This window comes from Callionymus lyra, chromosome 6 (genome assembly GCF_982586985.1).
Source record: "Callionymus lyra chromosome 6, fCalLyr1.hap1.1, whole genome shotgun sequence".
Lineage (NCBI taxonomy): Eukaryota > Metazoa > Chordata > Actinopteri > Syngnathiformes > Callionymidae > Callionymus > Callionymus lyra.
This window is the reverse complement of record NC_141823.1, coordinates 7,966,638-7,986,375: the sequence shown is the minus strand read 5'-3', so window position 1 is coordinate 7,986,375 and position 19,738 is coordinate 7,966,638. Positions and strand designations below refer to the sequence as shown.

General features: G+C 38.2%; 1 protein-coding gene across 1 annotated transcript in view; it reads right to left on the bottom strand.

Annotated features, from left to right (window-relative positions):
* hcn4 (hyperpolarization activated cyclic nucleotide-gated potassium channel 4) overlaps positions 1-19,738 on the bottom strand; it is a 120,614-nt gene that overhangs the window by 66,928 nt on the left and 33,948 nt on the right. The window contains exon 2 of the mRNA XM_087793399.1: positions 15,749-16,172. Coding sequence (XP_087649525.1) covers positions 15,749-16,172 — 424 coding nt within the window. The remainder of the gene's footprint in view (positions 1-15,748; positions 16,173-19,738) is intronic.

Here is a 19,738-nt window from a genome sequence, read left to right as displayed (position 1 = left end):
ATAGAGGCCACGTGGTATTGTGGGTACTCGGCAGACACACATATATATATATATATATATACACAGGTGCTGGTCAAATTATTAGAATATCATGAAAAAGTTGATTTATTTCATTAATTATATTCAGAACGTGAAACTTACATATTATATCAATTCATTACACAAAGAGTGATATATTTGAAATGTTTATTTCTTTTAATTTGGATGATTAGTACTGACAATTACTGAAAATCCCAAATTCAGTATCTCAGAAATCGTGGCATGGAGTCGACCAGTCTGTTGCACTCCTCAGGTGTTATGAGAGCCCAGGTTGCTTTAATAGTGGCCTTCAGCTCTTCAGCATTGTTGGGTCTGGCATCTGGCATCTTCCACTTCACAATACCCCATAGGTTTTCTATGGGGTTAAGGTCAGGTGAGTTTGCAGGCCAATCAAGAACAGGGATACCATGGTCCTTAAACCAGGTACTGGTAGATTTGGCACTGTGTGCAGGTGCCAAGTCATGTTGGAAAATGAAATCTTCACCTCCATAAAGTTGGTCCGCGGTAGGCAGCATAAAGTGTTCTAAAACTTCCTGGTAGACTGCTGCATTGACCCTGGACCTCAGGAAACACAGTGGACCAACACCAGCAGATGACATGGCACCCCAGACCATTACTGACTGTGGAAATTTTACCCTGGACTCCAGGCAACGTGGATTCTGTGCCTCTCCTGTCTTCCTCCAGACTCTGGGACCTTGATTTCCAAAGGAGATACAAAATTTACTTTCATCTGAAAACATAACTTTGGACCACTCAGCAGCAGTCCAGTCCTTTTTGTCTTGAGACGCTTTTGACGTTGTCTCTTATTCAAGAGTGGCTTTACACGAGGAGTGCGACAGCTGAAGCCCATAGCTTGCATACGTCGGTGCGTGGTGCTTCTTGAAGCACTGACTCCAGCTACAGTCCACTCTTTGTGGATCTCCCCCACATTTTTGAATCGGTTTTGTTTGACAATCCTCTCCAGGGCGCGTTTATCCCTCTTGCTTGTACACTCTTTTCTACCACATCTTTTTCTTCCCTTCGCCTCTCTATTAATGTGCTTGGACACAGAGCTCTGGGAACATCCAACCTCTTTGGCAATGACCTTTTGTGTCTTGCCCTCCTTCTTTAAAGTATCAATGGTCTTCTTTTGGACAGTTGTCAAGTCAGCAGTCTTCCCCATGATTGTGTGTCATACAGAATCAAAACGAGAGACCATTTAAAGGCTTTTCCAGGTGTTTTGAGTTAGTTAGCAAATTAGAGTGTGGCACCAGGTGTCTTCAATATCTGACCTTTTCAACATATTCTAATTTTCTGAGATGTAAAATTTAGGGTTTTCATTGGTTGTCAGCTATAATCATCTTCTTTTTGGCAAAAAACACTTGAAATGTATCAGTCTGTTTGGAATGAATGTATACATTCTACAGGTTTGACTTTCTAAATGGAATTAATGAAATAAATCGTTTTTTTCATGATATTCTAATAATTTGACCAGCACCTGTATATATAGCATTTATCAGTGGGCTGTCCACTATGGACACCTCTATAGCAGCTCTATACATTTCCCATAAGGAATGAATGCTACGAGGTAAAGTTTTTCCAACGTCTCCCGCTCTGGCATACGTCCACGTAGAAACACCATTCTAACTTTAAAATATAGATAAAAGTCCAAATTATCATTGTGGGCTTTGACTTTTTTGTAGCTTTCACAGTTTTTACATCACAGGGCAAAGCACACAGTCCACTCTTGGGATTTTTCGTAGCGGGGAATTGTCTACTTTCATTTAATCTGGGATACATTTTTTTGACCAAGGAAAGGCCATATATATACAGTATATATATCTATATAGATATATATATCTATGTATATATATATTAGTTATTATTTATTTATATTTGCTGCGGAGCACAAGATTAATAAAAAAGAGACAATACACCTGTGGAAAAATGTAAAAGAAATGTTGTTAAAAGCATTAAAATTGTATTTTTTCGCAAATATTTTGAGGGGCAAACATCCCAGAAAAGATGAAGTTTAAAAGGGTAAAGCAAGTTATTAAGAAAAATAGAATACGTTATTTTAATAATTATTTCAAATTAAATAAATAAATAGCTTCTCTGAAACATGATCAGTTTATTATTTACGTTGAGAACATGTCTGTCAATGGGCCAAACAGACCTTTGACTCTCAACTGTTGCAGTACGATATGGGATTTAAAGAGATTCGTCTTCTTCAAAACCGACAAACAATTTTGTTGTGATAACAAATTCTAGCTAAAAAATGAACTTCTTACTTTCATCAAATAACAAATTATCGTGAAGTTTCTCTGGGTTTTAAATAAAAGCTGGAAAATATCGGGAGTCAGTCAGAAAATGCTTAATCTACTGATCCATGACCTTCATCTCGATGATGTCACCACAACATCAGTTTTCTGTCGCTTTGACACTCAAAATAAACCGTGCTTTATCATCAAACCGATGAAAAAAGTTCTTCTCTTTCAATCCTGCCAGAGAAACCACTGGATCTGGGCTAAAGGGTCGCGGCGGTTCGTCCACTGAGGACGAGAGGAAGCCCTCGAGGTCGGGTCATTAGTCTGTTGCCTCCGACCTGATGAGCAGGATGACTAATGGCACCCGAGTCACTGATGCATCAACAGACGGTGAGGAGGATCCGGTCCTTGTTTCATCCTGACACCAATATCAACGTCTCTGCACGTGACACTTGGGAATGACTTCCTGTCAGGGAGTCGACGGTTCACAAACACGCCTGAACAAAGACGTTTCTTTCAGGAGTAAATTGACTTCGTCTGAGTTAATTTGTCCGAGTTTAGATCCAGATTAGGCGTCGATGATAATCCGGTAAATGATGAGAACGTGATACGATTGCATCAGAGGTCGATGATGTCACAGGCCGGTCCCGATGATTCCCGTTTGTCAACATGAGACGAGAAATGTATAGTGATTTCTTTATTTATGACGACTTCAACTCTTAATATAACTTAATTTTAATATTCTTTCGATCATTTGATCATGTTATTTAGCAAAATAAATCAAAATGAAATCTTAAAAACTATTTAAAGATAAATAAATCTCCTTAATATAATAGTGACATGTTTTGTTGTGTAGCCCTTTTATTAATAATGTTAAGGATATTAAAGTAAAATAAACATAAAATGCATGAATATGCAGTTAAATAACATGTTTAGTCGTTTTGAGCCGAGTTGTTCAGTTTAATAGTAGTTTTAAATGAAGAGTGGCTTCATTGTCTGGGCTCAACGACGTGGTCACGACACAAACTCCTTATTTTGGAAACAAAAGAGCTAAATGAGTCGCAGCATTACTATGTAATGTCGAGGTTCTATTACGTGGGATGAACTGACGCGATGGGATGAAACGTCCTCATAACATTCCCATTTTACTGTGACAAATGGAGAGAGAGAAAACTCGATGAATAATATTACATTTCTTTCAAGTTGATCCAATGGACCCAAAGAATCTTCTGTCTAAGTCTTTTTTCGTTTTTCATTTCCCCTACAATTCTGCTTTTCCTATTGGCCCCTGAGACAATCCACTAACATCAGACCCGCCCCACAGACTCTGGCACTTAAAATAAAGATTTGTTTAAGTTTATTCTGAACAATTCCTCCTGTCGAGGCTTCAATGCAAGAGGAACGTTAAGGTTGAGCAGTACGGAGGTATTTGGATGTTTTTAAGTTTGTCTTTTTGAACAAAGACGACTGCTACCTGGTCGCTACATTAGCATTAGCATGGACTTCCACTTATAACTCTAAAAAGACCATTACTCTGAAAATAATCCCAACTCTAAGTCAACATGAGGGTGAGTACAAAAAAGAGTAAAGTTTTGATTGAAATAACACTTTGTTCTCAAGGTTGTCTAAAGGGATGTGTTTTTTGTTTGTTGTTTCATAGTTGTTGCTCCAAACTTGCCAGTGAACTAATGGTTTCTTTGGAATCATAAAGAAGAGATTCTTGCAGATAGAGGGTTGGATCTTTCTCTAGGGATCGTGGGGGAATTTCAAGACCATTTTGATCCGACCTTGGACGTCCCATTGCGGGCACAAGGTAAAGATACTAAATCCCGGTTTTCCGGAGATTTCCAGAGAGGGCTGTAGGTAACAATAATAAATTAAGCTCCACTCAGTTACAACAGCAATTCAAGATGAAATATTAACAATTGACTTTAGTTAATTGCATTTTGATTTACTTTCACAGTAATAATCATTTGTGTTTTTAAATAAAGATATTTTTATCTGGTATTTTATGTCAGGTAAAAAAAACACAATTGATGTGATAGTGTTGCGAATTGTGACTCTGGAGTTACAAAAAAAATGTACATACCTACTACACACACGACTATATCAATTTGATCCCGCACTGCAAAAAAATTAGGCTAAAATTTAAAATAAAAAATACCTATATCTAGCCAAACCAATTTTAAGAAAAATCGCACTTGACAAGTTGTTCTAAATAAACGCCCCCCCAAAAAACTCAATTGGCCAGGGGGCCACCAGAGGACAAACTATTTCCGAGACTGGGTCTGTCAAATTTATTGATTCTTTTTTTTACAAATCTGACTTGAAACTGTGAACTTAGACTAAAACTTGAAATCCGATCTGGTTTAAAGTCACACATTTTACTTGTACAAGTAAGAAAATAACAGAGTTTACATGCATGCCTGAATGCTTTCTGAAGCACAGGTGTTAGGTTGACGTTAAATCTTAGTCGCAGTTCAACTATCGGTTCAATATCTCACTCCAAAGGTTACAACCGAACACAAACGTACATGTTACTATTGCTCAAGGTAGGGGTTAGCATTCACAAAAACATCTTTATTCCCCACATTCCTCCCCTACACAAGCATACGAAATACCAGTGAGAGAAAAATATACTTGGTAAATAAATATTATAAACATACTTTATATCAGGACTTTCCCATTATTTTACATACACTGTGAATTATGGTTTCATCTCCACTATTAAATCGATGAATGTAGATGATAGGATGTTTATTTGTTCACTATCTCGCACAGCTTGCTAAGGACTATCATATCATATCACAGGCCACAGGTACGAAACCGCTAGTAAATCCTGTCTCTCCGTCAAACTCGCGTTCTAAATTCATCAAAGGCCGAGCGGCATGTTTCCACGGTCCTCCTGGTGCCGCGAGACATCGGCGACAAAATAGCTGCAGTCTCGACTGGCGGCAGTTAACAAGAAAACATCATAGGTCTTTTACTCCGGCAGCCCTTTGTTTGTCTTCTGGGAAGCCTCACTGCAGCAGTTTGGGGGTCAAGCGTCGCGCACAAGGACACTTCAACGGTTTGCGATTAAGTGCCAACATGTCTTCGCTCGGGGCAACAAGCACAGAAGAAACTGAGCCTCAACAAACACGGGAAAAACACACAGTACTTTGAAAACCAGGAGAGGAATACTCGGGAGATGTTTGCAGTTCATCATGTTTTTCTAACACACAACATGATATAGTCGGGTTTTTCTCGTCGTTTACGATCCGGTTAATGAGAACTGGAGGCATCAGTCGACTCCGGTTCTGTAAATCTTTCAGAAAATGATCTGACGCCGATAAAAATCGATGCCGTGACCAGAGAGCGTGCAGGAGCTGGGAGGTACCGACCCTCCCCGAAGGAACATACGCTGGATTTACGACGTGTCTGGCAGCTCCATCGCTGCGAAGTCGCGGGTCACATGAGTGCAGCGTTTTTTTTCAGCCTGATGTACAGTTTGAGGTACGGTTTCAGCAGAACCTTCTGAGTGTGATCGTGATGTTACTCCTCAGTCAAGTCGACCGTGAGAGACAGATTACAAATGTTTATTATATAGGAAATATATCGCCTGTTTAGTTATCAATAAGAAAATAACTAAAATTTAAAACTATTTTTTTTGTTTAGTTTGTTTGATAACAATAAAATAATCGTATCATATTTTGTGATCTATTGTAGAAGTTAACGTATGTGTCGCCCTCAACACTCTGTCCAATAAAGCAATATTACTTTAATTTGTGAAAAGTACCATCTGTACAATGTGTTTTTGTAAAACAGATGGTATTTTCTCTGAAGTAACATTAGCCTTCGACACATCAAGACGCACTTGTCTGTCAAGTTAAGTCAGAAAACTAGTGAAAATCATTGAAACACATGATTTATTTTCACCTTTAGGATGTGCCACGGAGAGTCATCCCTAAATGTATTTAAATGTTGGTTCATGAATAAAATGCTGATGTTCGTTGCAAAGAATGTTGGGGACTCCTGCTCTCTTCACATGACTATATTTTTCTTACAAAAATGTGAACAATTATTTGAAAAATGTTTTTTTAAATTGATGGTTCTAACATAGTCTATGGAAGAAAAAACATATTATTATGGATTCAAACATATTTTTATTATTTTTATTGTGGTTATAGTCAATGGAAATTAGAAAGATAGATAATATTTTATAAAAAACGCCAAATCTTTGGTCCTCCTGGGTCTGGGTATGAATTATTTACAGTCATAAACATGTTATTACAGATTTGAGCAGTGGGTAATTACAAGAATCCGATTGCTTGGCTATGAAATATATACAGAACACTGCAAAAATATATACATTTTCAAGATTAAAATGTAAAAAAGGTTAAACCAACAGGCTGAAGCTGTCCTTGGAAAACTGGGATTTAGTATCTTTACCTTATTCCCGCGATGGGACGTCCAAGGTCGGATCAAAATGGTCTTGAAATTCCCCCACGATCCCTAGAGAAAGATCCAACCCTCTATCTGCAAGAATCTCTTCTTTATGATTCCAAAGAAACCATTAGTTCACTGGCAAGTTTGGAGCAACAACTATGAAACAACAAACAAATACACATCTCTTTAGACAACCTTGAGAACAAAATGTTCAATCAAACTTTACTCATTTTCTACTCGCCCTCATGTTGACTTAGTGTTGTGATTATTTTCAGAGTAATCTGTTCTTTTTTAGAGTTATAGGTTGAAGTCCATGCTAATGCTAATGTAGCGACCAGGTAGCAGTCGTCTTTGTTCAAAAATATAAACTTAAAAACATCCAAATACCTCCGTACTGCTCAACCTTAACGTTCCTCTTGCATTGAAGCCTCGACAGGAGGAATTGTTCAGAATAAACTTAAACAACTCTTTATTTTAAGTGCCAGAGTGCATACAGTCTAATGTCTGACCTGGAAGACCTCGCAATATTTAGCTTGAGTACTTCCTGTCTGCGTCGCTTGTTATTCTTTAAATTTCTGCTTCAAACAAGCTTAAAATAGAGACTTTTTTCCGGAACGACCTTCAAATGTCGAGGCTTCAATTCAAGGAGACGTTACAGACGAGCAGTATGGAGGTATTTGGATGTTTTTAAGTGTCTTTTAGGATAAAGATGAAGGCAACTGAGCTCCAGTCACTACATTAAAATGAACAAACACTTTTGTCTATAACTATAAAAAGGAACAGATTACGTTCATAATAAACGTAACCCTTAGTTGACATGAGGGCGAGTAGAAAATTAGTGAAAGATGGAACTTTAAATTAATATGAATAATATCTTAAACAAACACTTAAAGGAACTATTTACTAAAATTCCCTCTCAGATATTATCTAATTTAGCATTTCTAACTGCAAAAGTTCACAGTAACACAGAAGAAATGGTAAAATTAGAAACAAAGACAAATGTTAGTATCATGGGTTTAACAAAATGTGAAGCTATAAACAAATAGAAGAGGATTCTTCACTCGTTCTTAAATCCCTCCAAAGACGGTCGATGGTTTTACCTCTTCCAGGTTTTTAGTGAGGAATCAATACTTTGTTCGATACTTTCATATCCTTCAAATCCTTCACTGCGGGGAGTTTGAAGGAAAACAACAACAAAAAGACAAGGATTTCAATATTTAAAGTAGTTCCCGAATGGACGATTCCACCAGGAATTAAGCCGAGTTCACTCAGCTGGAGTCGGAACATCCCGGAACTTGTGTCCTCTTTGTGACTCCGCGCCGAGGAGAGATTAGGACTTAAACAATAAACCAAAACAAAACAAATTATTCTGTGGACGACTATTTTTATATCCTCAGTATGTGGCCCTCGAGGAGTTTATCTTATACAAATCCCAGCCATGTGGAGGAGAAGAGGCTTCAACACGATTTGTTTGAAGAAAAGCATCAACAGTATTTCAAGTTCTTTTTTGTTTTAATCCTGTAAAAATATCAATGATTTTAACAAACAAGTCTCGTCGATATCTTTACAAACAGGTGTAAAATTGTAAATGTTCGACGGGAATCAAACCGGATCCTGTCTTGAGCAACTATTGATGGGGAAATAATGTATATTCTCTGTAACAATCTTCTGTGAGACTCTAATCTTCACGTGGAGGTGCGGCAGTTCCGCTCCGAGTAACTCATGGATGACGAGCTCCTTCCACAGAACATCCGAGAGAGGAAACCCAGGGAGAAAAAACTCCTTTGTGTCTTCCAGTCACTACATCAACTGGAAAATCCGCAATTTTGTCTCTTGGCTCAGCTCTTTTACCACTACACACAACAGACTTCCAAATGTTTTTCAAGATAATGTGTCCAGTCAACCTTAATGGGCAGATGATTCCACACAGGGACAGTCAAGCTAAAAAAGTTGAGTAACAAGGAAAACCTTTTCCATATTTTCACAGTAGTATTAGGGACACTACTGTGTTGGAATTTTTTTCTCCCAAGTTCGTCTGTTTTTTCTTCAAAATAGACATAGTTGCTTGCTTATTTTAATATGACAATTAAATGCTTATTTACCAAAAGATTTAGGATTTTAAATTCGTTAAACCGATCCCAGAGTAAAAGTTCAGTAGCTCAACAGTGCTAATATGATCGGAAATACTCTATAGTACTTAATATATAGAGTATCTCTATAGAATTTAATATAGTTATTATGTAACATACTGTATATGTCTCAGATCGCGTAATACATGTAATATGTACGACTATAATCTTGTAAAAAAAAAAAAAAAGTGATATAAGACGTCAATGTAGTAAATGTTTTTATTAGACTTGAAAAAAAGTTAATATGTATGAGTTTAATCCTGTAAAACATGTAATACATGACTTTAATCTTGTAATTATATTAACTTTAATTAGTTAATATAAGACTTCAATCTCATTATGAATGTGTAAATACACAACTTTAATCCTATAATAATTCAGAAAACTTTTATTGCCGCAACACAGGAATTTAGTGGCGACATTACAGAATAAATAATAATTAAAAAATATAGATAAATAAAATGGTTAATTAACCCCAATAAATAATTATTTATATTTATTATATTATAATTATAATATATATTTATAAAAGATAAAATAAAGTTCCTTAAATCCATTGCATTCTTCCTGATGTACATTTATTAAGTAATGAAATATATACTATTTCAATTTTGTAATGAATAAATTCTCTTAGTGGCACTAATATATACTAATAATATATGTATTCTTCCCAAATTTGAGATTTCAGTACAAGCTTGTCCAAGAGAAGACAAATAGACACAAAGCTAACAGGATCAGGCAGAATTATACTGTGTTGTATCATAGGAATCTAATAAAAAACAATTAAATATTATCAAACTGTTAATAGCTGCAAATAAATAAATGTATAATGGGAACAAATAAAGTGGAAAATGCATTTTTAATGGGAATACAAAGGTTTTTTTGGTATATTATCTTATGATTTTTCAAAAAACGACCAATTAAATTGAAAATAAATGTCTGTTTTGAAGTTCTACTCAGGAGCGCCACATAAATACATGCAACCCACACGCGAGACTTGTGTCCGAGAGCATGTGAAAGTCTTTGTAATCCAAAATACCAAACGACCTCCCAGGGACGGTAATGAACCTTCCATCCAAAGTTTGTTCTAAAGAAGTCATCCTGAGTTTAAGATCTAATCTAAATCTGAAAATGCCATCAAGACACACCGAGGTGTAACTGTCAAACAAAAAAAGTCAAAAAGCCATTCGGGTGGCGAGATTCTGGATGACAAGTCGCTCCGCTGTGACAGGTGACATTTCTGTGAGGTTGCGTTTGGAGTTTTTGGGACGCCGAGGCAAAGCTGGCCTTTCATTCTCTTTGCTTAACAAGTATTCGACACGCAGACATAAAACATGCAAATGGCAGCCGGCTGTGTGAGTGGCGTGCTCTCCCCTCTGTGGCGGGGTTTCAAAAAAACGCCCACACCATCAGTCCTCTAATGATTCGGATCTCAAATATTTCCCTTTGATTCAGACTCACTGTCAAACATTCGAGTCTGGAGTCGCCTCGGGCTGCAAGTGGGTTAAGCTCTTCCTGTATTTCCTCCGTCGTCTTCGCAGAGGTTTAGCTCGTGACAGCTCTCTGTCCACCCTCTTTCCCCGTCGAAAAAGCTTGGCCTGGAATCAGTGCCGCCCTGCCTTTTATTTTGGGTTCACAAAAAAGCGATGAGTCATTTGAACAGCTCGACACTTTTGAAACGACATCACACGGGTCTCAGCGTGATTCATGTCGGCTCACTTATGCTCCTCCAGTTGAAGATTCATCCGCGGGAAAGTTTCTGGAAAGTCGGTTTCGGTCTTTGGTTTAAGCTCCGATTGTCCAGGCAGCAGTTTGATGCGCTTAATGGGCCGGCTTTTCGTTTTAACGATGTTTCGAGACCATAAACGACGGTCGTTAAAGCCTTTCATGTGGAGTCATCGTGTGTTGATAATATAACGTAATGCAGAACAAGGCAGAAAGGGGGCAGCATATTCAGACTTTTTTTTTCAGAATTCCAACAACAAATGTGGGACAGATCTGGCCAGCATGGTTATTTTACGCGGCCCAGCGAATGGTTGATGCTAGTGCTGCAATTTTGAATAGATTTTATTTAAATCTAAATCGATTAACAGAGCATGAGATCGATTTGTCTCCCGAGGAAACCCATGTGGACAGCCTATAGAGGGTAGAGCATGCATGAAGTAGAAATGTTGCTGTGTGTCGATTCAGAACCTTATGAACACCCAGACCTAGTTTCCCCAATAATTAAAGTCGATAAATGTTCATTTTTTATATCATTTTACGACAGTTTTTAAGGTAAAGAGCTGAGATAGTTAATGTCAACAATTCCAAGAGACTTCTGATGAGATTCAATGAGACTTACTGTTTAGTAATTGGACATTTTGCTGAGAAGGCAACGTTGAGTCCTGTAAAAATGTTGGTCCCTCGTCGAGATAACGCTTGACAGCCTTGTTCCAGATTTAAGTTGAATAGTCATTTGTAGCAAATATTAGTTTGTGATCATTAAATCTTAACTTATGGGTTGTTGTTTTTTACTATAAATATGTTGCTTTAGAATATAAAATATACTTTTTATTATAAAAATAATAATTAAAAAACGTTTTCATTAAAATTGAGGCATTGACGCAATTTAAATTCCTCAAGGGCCACATTATATACAGAGTGACCGTTGAGAGGGGCCATCAAGTCAGAAGAAACGACTGGAAACACAAAAAATGATGGGGAAAAAAAAAACAATATAATGCTAAATATAAAGTGTAATTATCTCATGACATAATAAGATTAACCTACATATCCTAAAGTTTCGATTTATTTTATTTAAAAAAAATAATCTCAATATTAAATAATATTATTTTGAAGAGCAAGAAATACACAAAAAAATATAAAATTAGAAAAGTCCTAAATCAAAGAATTTTGGCAGGTTATAGTGAGTTGAACAAGTTCAAAAATTATTCAAAATGATTCGTCAAAATATATCCAAAATAAATTTGACTGATTATAATTCTTTACCAATTATTAATTTCTACTCCGACCACTAGAGCCTGGTTTCTAATCACTGTAAAATGTTTTTCTGTCTGCAAAGAATTTTGTTTTGTCTTGAACATGTTGAATATATAGAAGCTTTAAAAGATCTGAATGAGAAAACTCTGTATACTATCTCACATCAAATGTTGTAAAAAGTTTGGACGTCCCTGCTCTACTACTTCCATGTTTGTCTTTGCTCAAGTTTTTATCTATAAATATATAATCAGCACCATATATCATCAGCAAACATCATGGTCCACGAAGAAGCAGCTCTCATACAGCACGACACTTCCTCTCTACCTTTCTCAAGATGAACAAATAACTTCTAACCTTCAATGCAAACAACAGTATTGCCTTTCCTCCGCACGAAACCTTAAACAAGCAACTCCACGTTTATCTCAAGTTTCAAGCCTGAGCATTTAGCATTTATAAATCATCAGGAGTGACTTTTAATGCGGGAGGCGAATAGAGCCGAGGGCCAGGCCTAAGGGCACGAGCTTCTCACCCGCCCATCTGCCATCTTTAATTCATGGAAACTATTTCTATTTACGTTCTGACATGAAGCCACGTTAGCACAGTGATGTCGTGGGTGCGCTGGGGTCGATCCCCTCGGTCCGGGTGTTAAAACAATTTTCTATTCACTTGTGGAGCCAAGAGCCTGATTTCTAAACACGTGCATCACCGCAAGTTGCCTCCACACGATGCTTCAACTTGGCACCTTTTGCCTCCGAGACCAAACAAGCTCCATCCTGTTCGAGCAGCAGGAAATTTTCTAATTATTGCCGCAATTATAATCACACGCGTGTCACGGCGTCGGCCACACTGGGCTCCGTGGCATCCACTCTTGGCAGGATAGACCAGAGGAAGCGAACTCCCAATCAAACTCGCCCGACTTCATCAACCCCCGAACCGGTATCTGGTCCGTGAGAAGAAATCACATCTGCGAGCTCTCCATCTCCAATGGCGTGATTCTGTATTTTTTCCTCCCGAAGGAGTCGGCGAGCAGGACTCTCGGGGGAGGAGAAACCATTTAGATTATAATTAGATTGAAACGGTGGCGGTCTATAGGGAGTCAGGTCCTTGAGCTATGAGAACTCCCTCTTTTCCATAACGCCCTGGGAGGCAATCACCCGAAGAGTCCCGTGGTTCGGTGCTTCGTGGAAGGAACCGGGCTTAGTTTGACCGCCGTTGTGAAAACGGACCCGCCGCCGGCGGTCGTGGGGGGGGTTCAGGTGAGAGCGGCGGCCAGGGGGGGGGGTTGATTGGACGCCGAGGGAACACTGTGGCGGGAATTGATTAACCAAACAAGCGGGATTTGGAGGAAACACAGTGAAGGTCGTGTGCAATCAACAAACAAGAAGGGGAAATGTTTGTCTAAATTGTCGAGTAATCAAAAAACGAATGTTTGCGAAATACGATCATGTCGGGCGCTCGTGGATCGACATGAATCCAACTTGGATCAACAGTTGGGTTGACGATCAATGCAGGAAGACAGAGTGAAGAGATATGTGACTATTGGGTCATACCATGTGTTGCTATCGATCATCAGAACTGAGGACATTTTGTCAGGTATCTACTAAGGTGTCTCTAAAATTGGTCCCATATGCAGAAGAAGAATATTGCTAAAACATATGTAATACCTTTTTTTTTTAATACTTGTATGTTTCCTATTCTAAAATATTTGTGACCAGAAACTCTTTCCTTCAACTGAGAAAAATCTCTAAACTTAGGAAAATTATGTCACAACATGATCTGGAGTTTATTATCCATGCGTTTGTTTCTTCTCGTCTGGACTATTGCAACAGTTTATTTTCATGTCATAAAAAGAAGGATCTGTCTCGCCTGCAGTTGATTCAGAACTCTGCAGTGAGAATTCTAACCCGCTCTAGTAGAAGAACTCACATTTCTCCGATCCTTGAATCTCTTCACTGGCTGCCAGTTTCTTTCAGGATCAACTTTAAAATTATTTTTCTTACTTTCAGATCTATTCATGTTCAGACCTTCCATCAGTGATCTGATCCAGACTTACACCCCAGCTCAGGCTCTTAGGTCTGTGGATCAGAATCTACTGATGGTTCCTGAACACGCTTCCGGACCAGAGGAGAGAAATCCTTCCAGACTGTTGCTCCTAAGCTTTGGAACCATCTCTGTGTTTGATGATCTACTGACTCCTTCAAGAAACATCTTAAAACATTTTTATTTGTTCAGGCTTTTCCTTGATTTTCTGGAACTCCTGTGCTGTTCTCAGTGTTATCTTGACCTTTAAAGTATATATTTTATTGAATATTGTTTTGATTGTTTAATCGCTTTGTGACCCTGGTCTTGAAAAGCGCTATATAAATAAAAATTACTTACTTACTTACTAAATGCCAACAATAGGATTGTGTTTCGAATATAACTATACCATATTTGAGAAATAAAAACCTCAAGAAGTCGCCGCACAGTCACCCATAAATAATAAAACGTGTTACCGAAAAAAAGCCGATAAAACTGTGAAAACCTTTGTGTTGTTTTCAGCAAAGTAAATAAGTTATTCATATTTATAGAGCGCTTTTCCAGACCAGGGTCACAAAGCGCTTAAACAATCAAAACAATACTCAATAAAATATATACTTAAAAGATGAAGCTCCTGTTTCTGAGTGTCATGATATATGTGTCCGTCAACAAGGAGTATTAAATGAGAAGACACTAAGCTGTTGATATTTTAATAGATAAGTTCTAGATGTGAATTTGTACATTAAATTGTGTATCCATCTTTTATCTGTTTCTAACAGGAAACGGTACTGTATGGGTTGATATCCTTCTGAATATCAGGCCTTCAAGAAATGTAAGTTGAACAGCCTTGTTTTATACCTACTGCTCCTGATATATTATTTAATCACACCGAGAATTTTGCATGAAATGTGTGTCATTGTAGGGAGTACGATGCTAAATCATAGAATAACTGAACTAGATATTGTTAAATAGTAAGTAAGTAAGTAAAGTTTATTTGTAAAGATATTTCTAGACCAGGGTCTCAAAGCCTTTTAACAATCAAAAACAATACACAGTTATTATAATTACTATAAAAGATCAAGACACATAAGACAAACACAGGAGTCTCAGAAAATCAGGGCAAATCAAAATAATAATATCTTCAGATGTTTCTTGAAGGAGTCAGTAGATCATCAAACACAGAGATCGTTCCAAAGCTTAGGAGCAACAGTCTGGAAGGATTTCTCTCCTCTGGTCCTGAAACGTGTTCAGGAACCATCAGTAGATTCTGATCCACAGACCTCAGAGCCCGAGCTGGGGTGTAAGTCTGGAACAGATCACTGATGGAAGGTCTGACCATGAATAGATCTGAAAGTAAGAACCAGAATTTTAAAGTTGATCCTGAAAGAAACTGGCGACCAGTGAAGAGTTTGAAGGATCGGAGAAATGTGAGTTCTTCTACTAGAGCGGCTCAGAATTATTTGTATTAACTGCAGGCGAGACAGATCCTTCTCGTTTAGACGCCAAAATAAACTGTTACAATAGTCTAGACGAGAAGAAAAAAACGCATGGATTATAAACTCCAGATCATGTTGTGACATAATTTTCGTAAATTTAGAGATTAAACTTTTATCAGGAATATTTACACCACAATATGGAAGATATAAATGGATACAGAAGCTGTTCTTGGAGTTGTTTAGTATTCCTGGAAACATCACATCTTTCATCTACACTTAAAACATTACCAAAATCCACAGGCAATCCCTAAAACCCTCAAATGTGCTTTCTGTGTAAATGTAGTCAATGATTTTTTCCCCAAAAACCTTTCTTGTCCCATTTTTTATTGGACCTTTTAGTAACAAATGATACTGATTATATCCGTCTTAGTGTGTTTTTCTGACGACACATTTGTATTTGTGTTCTTACCTCTTCCCACTGATGGATGTAGCGGATGAGTCGTGAAAGCCTCAGGAGTCGCAGCAGACTCAGGATCTTGGTAAAGCGAACAATCCGCAAGGCTCGAGCCGTTTTGTAGAAGTCAGAGTCGATGCGCGTCTCCACGATGAGGAAGATGTAGTCCACGGGGATGGAGGAGATGAAGTCCACCACGAACCAGCTCCGCAGGTACTTGATCTTGATCTGCTGCGGGTCCAGGATGATCTCCGTGTTGTCCTCCTTAACGATGCCCGTCCTGAAGTTGAGAACCAGGTCCATGAGGAAGAAGGTGTCGGAGACCACGTTGAAGACGATCCACGGCGGCGTGTGCTCGTCCTTGAAGAACGTGATACCTACGGGGATGATGATGAGGTTGCCCACCATCAGCAGCAGCATCGTCAAGTCCCAGTAAAACCTGAGGGAAAAGAGAACGAACGTGTAATTATTGTCTGATCCTAAACACTGGATTTATGTCAATCAAGCAGGTGTTTGTTTACACGACACACATGTTCACGTGGCACATTGACAAAGATAAAGTCAGCATTTTGTAACATTAGACGTAGATAAGTGGTTTATTTTCGAGCTCTAAAAATCTTCTTATCTTGTTGATCAAATGAAAATGGTTTCAATTTATCTGATTTTTTACCGGGTTGCACAAAATAATTCTTTCTAAAATTAGTTTTGTCTTTCAAAAAAGTTGTTTTTTTCTCTAAATTAAAGTTAGCCTGCGACTCTTGACTAGTTTCAGTCAATATTACTCCCAAAATAACCCTGTAAACTAGTGGAAATAAGTAACTCTATATGATGACTTTTTCTGTTTTTATCAGTCCGACCTGGAATATAATGGCGACACTAGGTCAGTCCCTGGTGCAAAAAAGGTACACAAAGTACACAATTGTATTTTTAAAGATGACTGTAAAGTGTTTTTAACTGGACAAGATTGAATTTAATTAAAATTCCAATGTGTTTTCCACCAAACTCAAGTACAAATAAATAGTGTAAATTAAAAAGCATCACACTGAAGCAAACAACATGAAAGGTTGTCGGTTCGCTTCCATGTTGGGAGGAAGCCAACTTGTGACCTTTCTGTGTGCAGTTAGTATGTTCTCCCCGGGCACTCCGGTTTCCTCCCACAGTCCAAAAACATACAGAAGTTGATTGGGAACTTGGGGAAATTGTCAGTTCCTATGAGTGTGTGTGTTTGTGAATGGTTGTGTGTCTTTATGTGCCCTGCGACAGACTGGCATCCTGTCCAGGGTGTCCCCCTCCACTCGCCCGAAGAGACTGGGAAAGGCACCAGCCCCTCGCCCAGTCGTAAGGGAATAAGAAGCGGAAAATGAATGAATGAATGAATGAATGAATGAATGAATGAATGAATGAATGAATGAATGAACCGACATCTACTCATGTTGCCAGTATTCCCTGGTGGTGTCGTGACTCTCTTACTGAACTGCATCATTTAAAGACCTTGAATTCAACAAATTATTTGGGTGAGACCTAAAAAAAACAAAAAACATGTCCTGTTTAGCCAACGACTTACATGCGAGTTGTTAAGGTTAATTAACCAAATGTGCTCCATTCTTCCCTCCGTTGTTTGAGTACATGATCCTGTTTTCATAACCGTGGGAAGCCATAATTGAAATTGAATGTTCGGTTAATCCCACAGCCCTAGATTATAGTGTTGCGAAACATACAGGAGGCTCGGCAGAGAATCTGGTCCATCGATAAACGTGAACACGATACAGCCTAAGAAAATACCAGGAAATCAAGACGATGATCCTAAGAAAACTCAAGACAAGATGATTTTCGGTTCCATGAGGTCCGTCACATATCACGCAAAGACATCTTCTCTTGAGTGAATATACAATGAGAGAGCAAAAGACAACGTCTATTGGTAAACAAAGGAGGAGAGAAAAAGGACATCAACAGTTCAACAATATTCATCTGAAGGCCACAAACATAATACTGTGAAGGTTCAACAGTCAACAGAATAAACATCAACCCTCCTGAGATGTTGAACTGTTGAATTACTCTGTGATTAAAAATCTGCACGGACAAGAAATTCCAGGCAACTAAAGAAAGACAAACGCGTGTCCAGTATCACAACACGGTCCAAACATGTCTCCTCCATGCCTGCAAACACGACATCAAGCACAATTATATTTAGACAGTAAATCCATTTAGAGAAAAGGTCAATGAGGGTTAACCGATAATTATAAACTGTCCTGTGACCCCATCATCAGATCTGAATATGAACCGCGGGAGCTGATGGCCTGGTAATTGAATCCAGATTGACTCCTCGTGTAAAGGATGAAACATGCTCGACAGATACTTCCTAGATTGCATTACGGGATGATCTGTGTCGGGAGTTGAGATCCCGCCCACCTTTAATAGGGTCATAAAAACCCATCCCTGAGCACAAGTTTGAGAAGAGGGATAAGAACAAGAGAGATGCTACTTCAAGAGGAGGACGAGGATGGATTTATTTTAAAAAAAAAACATATTTTGTTATGATCAGAGATACATTGGATATTCTGCTTTAGCCCCCTGGTGGACGAATTATAGATTCAATTATATAAAGATAAATTATAGATTTAATCCTTACAAAGTCTTCAACCATTGATGTACAATGTTATATGATCTGTTCTTATGCAGGACATCCAAATAAACCCTCAAAACCTTATGCGTTTAACTACGGCAGCTCAGAAGTGTAACCGCAGCAACAGGCTCCTCTCCACGCACTGCAAAATGGAACGTCTTAAGACATCCTTTGTTCCTTCTGCCATAAGATGCTACAACAGATCTCTCCCTCATGCTTGACATGCACTTTGTGTTGTCAACTTTTGAATTACTTATCTTTGTCTTTTTATGTTTTTATGTATTCATTTGATTAAATTCATGTATTTATTTTGATTGTTTTCATTATCTCATTCACTATTTATGGATGTTTGTATGGATGGATCTGTTATTGCTACTGGAAAAAAAAGAATAGAAGTAACTATCTAACTATAATAGATAGATTTTAATGATTATATTTTGGGGCAAAAATCCTTCAGCCGTCCAAGTCTCAGGCCTTACAAAAAGTTTACTCACCAAACCTCCCGTAAGAGACACTATGAATCAGATTTATCTTTATATCTCGCATCTTTATAGATACACAATATCACTCAATTAATACCCCAAACACATTTGTGTTCAGGCCTTCAGGTCACTTTACCCTGGGACAACACAAGGGATACCACAAACACATTTGTGTTCAGGCCTTCGGGTCACCTTGACCCTGAGACAACACAAGGGGTACCACAAACACATTTGTGTTCAGGCCTTCGTTTCACCTTGACCCAGGCACAACAAAAGGGTTACCACAATCAGTAACAATCATGGTGGATGTTTTTTGTATTTGAATATAAAATAAGTGAAAAGTAAAAAGGCTCAAGATGAAGAAACCACTAAAAAAATTGACGTTAATGTTTCTTATCGTCGGTTTAAACTAGTGTTTAGGTCACATGATCTAAATACGTTGAGAGCTGCTCTCATCACAGGAGCAAACTGAAGATGCAAGTCTTGTGTGACATGTTTCCCTCGACCAGCCTGAAGGCAAAGGTATAACGTACGACCCTAAAATAGACCTCGACCACAATCGTCAGAATGTCAGTGGGTTTGAGTAAGATTCGGAAAGATGTGTGCGTGGACTGTCTGGGTTAATGTGTGAGACAAACCAGGAGAGGAAGGCGAGGCTACCATCGAAGCATCGAAGGCCTCACTTCATACTGGCTTTTATTCAAGCCTCAAACGACTGCTCGGACGTGGATTATATTTATATATTTATGATGTTTTATAATTAACGAGGAAGTGACAAGTGACAGAATGAACTCAAGTCCCTCATTACAACGACCGTATTATAACTATAATCTGGTGTGAGCCTCAAAGAAGTGCTCAGACGTATAATTAATGTTCAGTGAGTTATAAACCAAAGTATGT